Source organism: Dryas octopetala, chromosome 5 (assembly GCF_963921425.1).
Source record: "Dryas octopetala chromosome 5, drDryOcto1.1, whole genome shotgun sequence".
In the NCBI taxonomy this organism is placed as follows: Eukaryota; Viridiplantae; Streptophyta; class Magnoliopsida; order Rosales; family Rosaceae; genus Dryas; species Dryas octopetala.
In genome coordinates this window covers 10,804,797-10,815,098 of record NC_141370.1, presented here as the reverse complement: position 1 = coordinate 10,815,098, position 10,302 = coordinate 10,804,797, and the positions used below count along the sequence as shown (strand labels likewise).

The 10,302-nt window shown below is 35.3% G+C and overlaps 1 protein-coding gene across 4 annotated transcripts; it reads right to left on the bottom strand.

The window, feature by feature from the left end:
* Nucleotides 1–3,912: 3,912 nt before the first annotated feature.
* Nucleotides 3,913–9,337, bottom strand: IAA9 (indole-3-acetic acid inducible 9). 4 transcript variants are annotated; one of them, XM_086244497.1, is made up of 6 exons: nucleotides 9,169–9,337; nucleotides 7,196–7,868; nucleotides 6,881–7,107; nucleotides 6,528–6,669; nucleotides 5,150–5,211; nucleotides 3,913–4,337 (listed from the first exon to the last, which is right to left on the bottom strand). In XM_086244497.1, exons 2-6 carry the CDS (start codon nucleotides 7,837–7,839, stop codon nucleotides 4,300–4,302), a joined length of 1,113 nt encoding a protein of 370 aa, XP_086100623.1. In that variant the 5' UTR covers nucleotides 7,840–7,868; nucleotides 9,169–9,337; the 3' UTR covers nucleotides 3,913–4,299. The 4 variants fall into 4 exon arrangements, with proteins under 4 accessions (XP_086100623.1, XP_086100624.1, XP_086100625.1 ...); XM_086244498.1 differs by having other exon boundaries at nucleotides 7,196–7,863; XM_086244499.1 differs by having other exon boundaries at nucleotides 7,196–7,858.
* Nucleotides 9,338–10,302: the final 965 nt, after the last annotated feature.

Genomic DNA, 10,302 nt, shown 5'->3' with positions numbered 1-10,302 from the left:
TTGCTATTTCTTTATTTCATCTTTCCTTTTTAGTGTAAACATTTCCATGAATAGTGAGAAAGAGTTGTTGTTCTTTATTATTTCGATTTGAGTTGAATATGGTTTACTGTTTAGATTTGTAATGTTTTGTCTTTATTTCTCTTATTCTTTTAAATAGTTAAAGCTTTCCTTTATTTTCTGGGTATTGCACGTTGGTTAAATCCATGTACTTGTAACTTCTCAGATTCATTTACTTTACTTGCATTGTACTTTATTTGTTATTTAAAACTTTTAAATACTTTTTCCCTTATAGTCACACAAACATTTTCCATTATGGTCACACAAACATGATATAACTAGGGATTGAAACATGGTCAGATTTGTGGTGAGAACCACCATCAGCTACCAACCCCACCCCAGTATATTGTATTTATTTTTCGATTTAAGGTATTTTTGCTTTTACTTAGGACAAGAAACATTTAGCCTCGTAGTAACTACTTTCGAGTTCAGTCATAGGGTAACCATAACCACAATAAGGTGAAGTCCTAGCCAGCACTAGGCAAGAAAAGAATCTCGGCTGAAAAAACAAGATTATCTCAGTTCACAATCGTCTGATCACCCTTACGGCCGTATCTTCTAGATCTCGGCCGGACTTATTGTTTTTTCCGCCCTCACTCGTGGCACGCCCGCACTCTTTTTGCCACATGGCAAGTTAGTAGCTTCTTGCGTGGCATAGGCCCATTTTGTGTGTTGAAACAAATTATTATAACCTTGATATTGCATTTGGATCTGATTGACTTAGCTAATTAATCTTTGTATAAAGCTATTCAAGCATTACTTTGTACAATGATATTTTAATAATTAGGTTAGTTTTGATTCTGATTTTTTCTTTTCTTGATTTGGAGGAAAGGGCTTCCAACTAGATCAATAGTTAACTGATAAGTTTTGATTCTAATCTTAAGAGTTAGTAAATATCTTGTTTGTAGATAAATCCACATAGATTCAATAGTCAATCACAGACCAATATGTGGCACTTCAGGTCTTACTTTTTGTTCTGACTTCTTAATGGTCAACTTGGTCAGACATAGCTATCCATGTCATCAAGCCAGCTCGGCAATGAAAACAATGTGCACACCTGGGTTCGACTCTAACCTCCAAGATGTCCAAATCCGATTCGATCTGGCATCGAGATCTACCAAAACTCGAGACTATCTTTTCTCCAGGCAATCTTCGATTCGACTCGGATCTAAGTACTATCTTATCTTCAATCACAGTTGGTTTACATGCACTTGAAGCAATATCTACACTACCACTTAAATAGTTCATCCCGGCTCATTCACCAAGTCTTCCCGATCCGATCATTCAAGGATCTCATATCAACATATAAGGACATTGGCACATGTGTTCGACTTGGCTCAGATTTCCACTGCCATCCTAGAAGATCTAGTTGGGACGAACCACTATACTCAAATGTACTTGACATGACCTTCTGACAGACTTGACAACCCAGTTCATGGCCATGACTATTAGGGCATCTAACTTGATTTAGCCATGCTTGCATTTAATGCAGTATTGAATACAAAGGCACTTGGTAGCTGTGCATGCTACTATTCCCAACCGGAGACGTAGCATCTCCTCATCCATTTATCCACATGTAGGTAACTTAATCATTACCTCTTCTTTTGCCTATATAAACTCACTTATATGCACAAAGGAAAGGTTCACAAAATCCTTACAAAACTACACAGAAGCAGTTGAGAATAACCCAGAAGATCTTACATTATTCTTCCATATTCTCTCAAGTTCATCACTTGTTCTTGCTCAAACACCATCATATACATTTCAATGACTTCATCATCATAGTGTATTTGACTGGTACCACATTAGTTCTATCTCCTTTGATCTTTGTTTACACAGGAAGATTTCATTAACACCAACCAGTAATCCAACAAAGTCTGATCATCACAAGTCATCATCATAATCACCTTTCAACAAGGCTTCTTCATCAGCCATATTATCCATCTTAAGTTGTTGCTTCACCAAGCGGATTTTTGCATTAACACATCTTAATTGGTAAATCGCAAATGCCTTATTCCAATTCATTCCTACTCTGATTCTACTTCTTTCCAATTCCTTCTTATTTTGATTCCTTTATATTTTGACTGTGACTAAACATGTCATAGATGTGGTGGTTTTCAAGAGAAAGTGGGTTTGCATTTTTTTTTTTTAAAAGGAGAAAGATGTCGGCCCTATTTTCTTATAAGTGCTTATATTTCGACCATCTTGTTCTATTTCTCCACCCACTTATTTTTACATCCACCATTAAATTTGAGAAAAATATAGAAACACTCTTCCCAATTCCCATTATTCCTATAATACCCTTTGATATACTAACTCAAATACTTACCTACTAAACACTCTTCCCGCCCCCTTAACTATTACTTCACCCACCCATCTTGTTCCAAATAGAAGAAAAATATCTTATACCCATCCTATAATTCATTCATAAATTCTAAATTAAATCCCTAAGATTAATATTCAATTTTTAAATCAAAATAAACATTAAAATGGAATGAATTTTTTATCTAAAACTATAAATAAATAAATAAAAAGGGTTTAGGGTATAGAATAATCAAATATTTTAATAGATGCATGGGCATCAACAAAATAGTATCATAGATTTTAAGTTTTGGTGATAGAGTAGAATTAGGGTTTTTGAAAGAAAAAAATTATAGAAAATAATGGGTGGGTGAGATGATAGTTACGGAGGTGTGAAGAGTGTTTACTAGGTAGGTGTTTGAGTTGGTATATTAAAGGATATTGTAGGAATAATAAGAAGTATGAAAAGTGTGTTTGTATTTTTTTTCAAATTTAATGATGGGTGAGGAAATAAGGCCTAAGAAAAAACAGGCTCAAGTTCGACCCATTGGGTGTGTATATTTGCACAGATGCACTCTGAACTGATTTCAAATCTAGTGCGTTCATTTCATTTGTATTGTTTTTATTCATAATTTTATCATTTATTAATAGTTTTAAGTTCATTAATTACTGATTGATTGTCGGAGGAGGTGGATCGATAAGAGTTTTAGAAATTTGGCAACTTTTTAAATTTTTTATTATATTCTCATTAGAATTGCATATTTTAAGGTGTAAAATCCACATTTTAAATTTTTTGATATCAAATTTTAAACGATAGCCCACTGTACATCATAATTTATGCTTACACATAAGTACATAACTTCTTACTCTAAAAAGACTTTACATAATAAATTTAAGAAAAAATGTTGTTAGAACTTAATTTTTGCTCAACTCTTTCACATGGAGTGAGACTATCATGTTGTGAGAACCATTTAAGACTCATCCAAGGTGAGTTGACAAAAAAAAAACATGTCAACTAAGAGCAAACCCAGATTAGACCCACCCCATTTTGGAATCAGAGCAATCTAATGCATCAGCTTGTGAACAGACAACAGCATCTTTGTTGTACTTACTATACTAGGAATCACTTGAATAAATATGAACACATGGAATGACAAATTTAATATAGGACACAACCAGACTACCGTTTGGCCACATGGGGCGGTAGTCAAGGCACAGAGAACAGAATCAGCACATTTAGTATGTGCCCACCAATAAACCCATTTGGAGTCATTGGAATATAATGCTGAAAATACATCTCTGACTACCTTTGTATACTCAATCTTATAAAATTCGTTCTGTGGAATGAAAACTAACAAGGCCTGTAGAGCATGTTCTCTATAAATCTGTGAAAGTTGGGCCGGGCCGGGTAATACCAAAACCTATTAGTAAACAGTTATGGCCCAGTCCGAACCCAGCCCAATCTTGCCATGAATGAAGAGCATCCCTAAACATGAGGTTAAGAACCCATCTAAGGGAAAATCATGCCATAATTGTAAAGGGAGCTAACGATGAGAGTGATGAAGCAGCTTGATATGCGAGAATCATCAATAATACAGATCACAGATTCATCAGATTAAACAACTTCAACTAGTTGGCTATAAATAACATGATGGACTCCACAAATACTAATATTCTTAACAAGTTTTAAGATGTTCTGTAATAAATAGACTCAAAACAAAGACCGACACAAACTTGTCTCTCTTTTTTTTTTTTTTTTTTTGAACAATCAAAACATTAACAAGACAAGATGCGTAACATGATACTGCCATGCAGCCCAGGCCATCCAGTCAGTGTTCTTCCCTCCAAGTTCCAACTTTTACAGCTTGCTCCTCTTTCCCCACATAACTCAGATGTTCACTTTGATCTTGGCAACCAGAAGTAGTCGTCTCCAGACACGGTCTAGTTCCTGTTCTTGGATTTCTCCATGGCCCTAGGAGCTAATGGCACAAACCAACAGCATAGGGTAGATAAGAGTACAATTTATCATATCACAAGGTGAAATGACCAGAATGAATATAAATGCTACAGGTTACTAACCAAGATTAACAGAAATGAATCGATCTTGTAAAATATAAGCTGGGACCTGTTATAATCTTGAATTCTAATTTGAAGCTGTGGTTCTTAATAAGCATTGCAAACATGCACAGTAATCCTTAGAAAACTAGCATTAACAAATGCAATTGTCTACTACAAGGCTAAATGAAGTTGTGTGGCAACAATGCATTAAACAGAAACCTCACTTCCAATGCATTCTACTTCCCGTTGATGCCATACTTTTTATGGTGCAGAATTCTACTTAGTTTCTAGGAAATAGTTAATGTCAAAATGCCAATTGGACCTTTGATTCTAGGACTCCGGGGTGTCGACAAAGATATTCCTAAATCACATGATCATCTTGGCCTTAAGAAATCGAGTCAATTACAAGGGATCCATTCACTACTGGATTCCAATCCTCAACTGGCACACTGCCATCACACATAGGAAAACAGAGACATGTTTCCACAAATTTTTGGTTCCTACATCGAACAGACAAGGCCATGAAAATATTTGTAAATGGCCCATCTGAGCATGCTAGCAACATAAAAAGAAATTTGGTAAGACCTAGATATGTAACTTTCTACACTTCTATTTCCACTGCAGACATAACACTCTCTGGCTGTCATGAATGTATATGGTCGACCATATCATGTAGTAATTATCAGTCAAAGGGCAGATAGTAGTAGGAGAGATTATTAAACTAGAAACAAACCTAAGCCAATGGCATCGGAGCCCTTCATTATCTTCAACCTCTTGCATGAATCAATAAACATCCTGTGATAACGTTGAATTAGAGGTAAGATTGTAGATGCATTACATAAATCAAAATATAAAAATGAATATGAGATGAGTCTAATGGCCTATGGGACTTAGAAGATACATGATATTAGAATGAAACTATTCTTATTATTTTTTTTTACTCCCTTCCTCTTTTGGCTGAGAATAATGAGACTACTCTTGATTTCCCTTTAATGCTTAAACTGTTGAAAAATTTTGCACCCGTAGAAGGATATAAATTGGACCAAAAAGAAGAGGTTAATTTAGCATATTCCTTGATAAGGCTTTCTTGAGTTTGTAGTTCATTATAAATAACTACTTTAAGTGTTTCATTCCTACTATTACATTTTCTAATTTTTTATGAGTTAGTTTTATCAATTGAAAAACTTATCTTGCATTTAAAGTTTAATACTACAATGAACAGCACGGAAATTGAAGTATAAGATGTATAACTTAAATAGTCTATGCAGGACTTCATCTGGGGATCAGATGATTATAAGTTAATTAAACAAGACTCGTGCACATATTCATAGTTTCATCAACACAATAAATGACACTATGATGGTCAACCTCACATTCTTAGTCAAAGTGGCTTTCATCTCTCTGTAAATAGGCGATGAAAGATTACATGGTAGCTTTGTTCATCTCATGATTCATCTTGAGTCACATATCAAATGTAGGATCATTTGCATATTTTTTTTATAAGACCTTAAACTTGCATCATATGAATATAATCAATATATATACAATTTGCATATGTTTGTTCATCATATGTATATAATTTCATGGAACAATCTAAGAATCTAAGATTAAGAAGGATTAAATGTAAATTAAACCAGTCTTTGATGATTCAGATTTCTTGGATTTTTAAAGTGTAAAATAAAGTTAATGAGAAACAGGTAATGAGTTTACAATTCCTGAACAGTGATATTTTTCTAGATACTCTGTCACATGCATGTAACACAATCACGTGCAACATACTCATCTGCAATCATTTATGTGTTTCCTGATATTGGGATAATGTAGCATTTCATTGATAAAGCCCTAGCCCTTCTCATATTGGGATTATGCATTCTAATATTCCTCACTCAACCATACATGTAAAATATACCCCAATACATCAAATTTTAACCATTATTTTGTATGAAGAAAGGCTAAGATATGATATAACATATATAACTCTGAACAAAAAGCTTGAACTTCCCAAAATAATGCAACGATGTTTCTCCATTAAATCAGTTTGAAAAGATTTGACTTTGAGGAAAAGCAATAAGGGAAATACACGAAGACTAAACATGTGAAGCCGAACTTACTCCCATGGGACATCTCCAACAAGCATCCAGTCACCATCCTTATCCTCATATGTAAGCACATATTCTGATCCATGAAGAAGATCTCTCAGCTTACTCTCACTTAGTCGTTCCCTCCCTGGAGCTCCATGGGAGCCATATTGCCCTGAAAACACAATAAGTGCAGAAATTAGGTCCATGCCAAATTGGATGCTTTCTGTATTTGGACTTTTTTTTTTTGGTCAATGTATTTGGACTTTAGACATCTCAGATTGCAAACATCTATCAATATGTAAAGAATGAGATGAGCACATTAATAAACAAGAGAAAATTAAGGCATGATATCACAATTAAATATAACTAGAGCAACACTTCACCTATGGTAAAACAGCTGAACATCTTTTCCAGAGCAGAAGAGAGATCTTGATATGTAGAGTAGGTTCTCAGATCTACCTTCCTCAAGTAGGGAGCACCATCCATGCTGACCTTGACAAAAAGAGCACCGCGACCTGGTTTTCCATCAACTTCATCATTGTTCTTTGAAGTGGTGGCTAAAGAATTCTTCCTAAAAGATCTTATTGGAGGCCACCCAACAACTTGTGCCCTGTCAAAAATAAAAAGCAGATAAAGTTACAAATGAACCACAATTTCATATAAAGCTTCAAAATTCACTGTCAAAATTTCTAACTTACTTAGCAGCTGGAGCACTGCTGTTGTTGGAAGCACCCACATGGTTATGGCTGGCTCCATTTGTAGCATTAGACTGTTCTTTCATTATGGTTGGCTGAGCCCCAGAAGGCCTGGATGATAGCATTACATTGATTGAATTCACAGGAAACTTCCCTTGTCCCACAGATTCTGGAGATTCAGAATCAGACCCAGCTGCATGAAACATCCAATTTCCTTCAGTATATACAGAGCTTTTCACCTCTGAGAATCCATCCATGGTGTCAGAAAAGCCCCTTTTGCTGCCTGAAACAACGTTCTTCTGTGATGAGGAGCAGATTCCATCTTTCGAAGGAAGCAAAGGAAACAGTGGCTTCTCGTCGAGTTTCCCTGAGCTCAGCAAGCAAAGCTCGGGTTCCCGTTCTGGTGATTGGGATCCAGGAAGACCGAGCCTTAATTCTGTAGCCTTAAAGTTCAGATTGTTCTTATTCTCCTCCGACAAGTTCGAGACTGTGGAGCTGTCAACTGAAGAACAATCTGACAACCCAAGGTAGTTACGTTCTTTCAGTCCCAAGCCATTCTGGGAGATAATGTCAATAGAGCGTGAACAAGCTACTGTAGACCCATTGCTCTTCCCTCCCTCCTCACCACCCAGCAGTGGTGGAGACATCAGACTACAAAATTATCAACTGCACTGCTCTAAATGGATACAAAAATAACCAAATCAACAGATCTTATTGCTTGCAAAATTAATACTCAAACCAAAATATGAAAAAAACTGACAGCACAAAATGGGGAAAGCTACATTAATTGAAGGTTCTAACTAAGTTTACCATCTTATGGAAATTAAATTCACAAAAAGTAATAAATAGAGTTCTATAAATTTTGATTGATGGGACATTATGTATTTGCTCATCATGATTGGCCCACCAAAATCATTGAGGGCATGAATAATGGGTTTTTAAGCAGACAAACTTTTCTGCTAACAGCTCTGGCCACTAAATTTATTAAAGGAAAAAATGATCAGCTTGGGTCAGTGGCCACTGGTACCTGCCTTATAATCAATAAATCAGATAACACGTAATTATAAAGGATTCATACCACAAACCACCATAGTCCAACTTTTAGGTTCAGAATGCTTTTAGGAGCCAAACTCAATAGGGTACTACTTTCTAAAGCAAAAAAGGAAATCAAAGAAATGAACATACTAATTTACTATGTAAAAGCCTAAGATGGTCCTAAAATTAAAATAATGTCAACAAAAAAATTATACAACCAAAAAATGCAAAATTAAATTCACTGCCAACAGAAAGTTGCAACAACGAATGGCCTCCAGAACATCAACCTCTGAAGCTTAAAAGAAAAATAGCATTCAGAGCTACTTGTAATGAAATTCCATCAAAAGCCAAGACAAATGCACAATAAAAAAATAAAAATAAAAAACACATGTTTTTCTACTTTCTTTATAATCCCAAGAAAAGGTCAACTCGGTGTTTAGGATTTTTCTACATGAGCTAAGCTTTACCTTATCTTAAAAACTTTTAATTTCCTTTCTCTCATTTCCCCAAGTTTTCTAGGAAACCAAACAGACTACGGAAAAAAGTAAAACAATTTTTCTTTTGAGCACAAAAAGAAGAGAAATTTTTAACTCAAAGGGATCCACTACAAAAGGGGAATAAAGTGTAAATGCTCGAGAACTCGACTTGAAATGTAGAACAAAAAAAATGCAAAAGTGAAAAAACAAAAAACCAAAAAACCAAAAACAAAACCAACCCAGAAAGGCGAGGTCACAGAGAAATCACAGAAGACTGAGTTCCAGAACGAACTCAAACTTAAACAGTACCAAGATCTCGAAACAAAGAGACCCAGAATTCAACCATAGCTAAAAGGCTCAGCATGAACAACATACTAAATTATATACAAGTAATAACAGCATAAAAGAGCTTTTTAAGAAGCCAAAAAAAAAAAAAAAAAAAGAAGGAATGTTCGGAGTAAGTACCTGAGGAGCTTGTGTTGATCAGACAAAGATGAGAAGGCCGACTAACCCTTTTCTAAATTCTCAAAGAAAATGCAGAGAGAGTGTGAAAGTTAAGCAGAGAGAGAGAAAGAGAGTTTAAGGTCCTTCCATTGAGCAGAAAGCAACAAAAGCTTTTTTAGGCTGTGGTCGCCGAGGAACTCGAAGCTCACAAATAATTTTTTTGAAAAAAAGAAGGTTAGTAGGGGGCAAAACAGGAAATACAGCTAAAAGGTTGCCTTTTTTATTGTATTTTACTATTTTATATATGGTTTGTCTGCGAAATACGGACCGGCTGGTTTTGCACGGCGCCGATCTGGGACAGGAACAGTGGGATGCACGGCTGAGATTGACTACAATCTAATGAATCTCAGCCGTCAATTCTTGGGTGTAGTGAGAAATAAATACCAATATTTTTTTTTTCCGGTTTTAGTTCCGCAAATGAGCCGTGAAAAGAAAAAGGTTATTTTTTAAAAATTCAATTGAAAAATAAGATTGATAACTCAGTCAACGCATTACAATGCACTTCTAGTCAATTCACTTTAATAAAATGCCTAAGACACGGAACTCACTTAGAGCTCAGTGAATAGTATTGAGCGCACGATACTATTTATTGAGTGCTCGATAATTGCCATTATATAATAATAGTTATTTGAACTGCATAAAAATAATATTTATAAATATATTTTATGTCTTTTTTTACATAAACATGTCAAAAACTAATAAAATTAATATAAAACACAAAATTTAAGCTTATAAAATCACATTCACCCATGTTATAATGTAAAAATGACAATTACTAATTGTCACTGTCAAATATTATTACTAGGGGTGGAATTTGTCGGTGATCGAACCGATTTAGAGGAAGCCGACACCGTACCGACGGAAAATGGATGCCACAAAGCAGGACCGACGCCAAACCAAAGTAAGTCAGTCACCGACTTCTCGAGTTCGATAGGCAGTGCGGTTTGAGTGTTTTGATAGTTCGAGGAGGTGGTATTCACACCGCTTCCAACCTCGATCTTATCAAAACGGTTTGATTGTCCAACTGAAATAAAAAACTCACACATGCACACCAAACCAATTGGTTCGGTTGTGGTTTAGAAGTCAGTTTACGAT